This window comes from Buceros rhinoceros, unplaced genomic scaffold, assembly GCF_000710305.1.
Source record: "Buceros rhinoceros silvestris isolate BGI_N320 unplaced genomic scaffold, ASM71030v1 scaffold30958, whole genome shotgun sequence".
Classification (NCBI taxonomy): domain Eukaryota; kingdom Metazoa; phylum Chordata; class Aves; order Bucerotiformes; family Bucerotidae; genus Buceros; species Buceros rhinoceros.
In genome coordinates, this window is record NW_010427910.1 from 2,383 (window position 1) to 3,095 (window position 713).

The 713-nt window shown below is 59.7% G+C and overlaps 1 protein-coding gene across 1 annotated transcript in view; it reads left to right on the forward strand.

The window, feature by feature from the left end:
* Positions 1 to 642, forward strand: part of LOC104498688 (tripartite motif-containing protein 7-like) — a 1,196-nt gene extending 554 nt beyond the window's left edge. The window contains exon 2 of the mRNA XM_010142097.1: positions 131 to 642. Within this exon, the coding sequence (XP_010140399.1) occupies positions 131 to 642 (512 nt within the window). The remainder of the gene's footprint in view (positions 1 to 130) is intronic.
* The last annotated feature ends 71 nt before the right edge of the window (positions 643 to 713 follow it).

Consider the following 713-nt stretch of genomic DNA (forward strand, 5'->3'; position numbering starts at 1 on the left):
CTCTTTCACCTCCAGCCTCACCACTCGTCTCCTTTTCTCCTTGAGAAGAAACCAGTGAAGGGGATTTTTGGGGTGTGTGTCCTCCACGCTCAAGTTTGGCTTCTCATTCCTCCTCTCTTTTGCTCTCCAGTGGATGTGACTCTGGACCCAGCCACAGCAGGTCCCGAGGTGATTCTCTCCGAGGACCTCAAAGAGGCCACCTGGGGCAGACCTGGACACCGGTGGCCTGCAGGGCCTGGCCAGTTTGACACGGATCCGTGCAGGCTGGGCAGCGAGGGCTTCACCTCGGGCCGTCACTACTGGGAGGTGGAGGCCAACGGGCGCTTCTGGGCTGTTGGTGTGGCCCGTGAGTCAGTTCGGAGGAAGGGCCATGTCCTCTTCAAGCCCAACACTGAGATTTGGGGCTTGCAGAAGTATGACGAGCTCTGCGTGGCCCTCACAGCTCCTTCCAACACCTCTGTCCCACTCCTCAACGGGAAGATCGGGGTCTACCTGAACTACGAGGTGGGACAGGTCTCCTTCTATGCTGTCGGCACTCGCCAACACATCTTCACCTTCCCTGGGGCCTCCTTCAGTGGGGAGAGGGTCTTCCCCTACTTCTGCGTTCTCCTCTCCACCATCAAACTGTCCCCCAAGGGCTGAGGCACCGGCAGGATCCCCCTGACACCGGTTGCTCCATGGGGGGTGAAAACGCTCCTTGATGCTCCCCCACC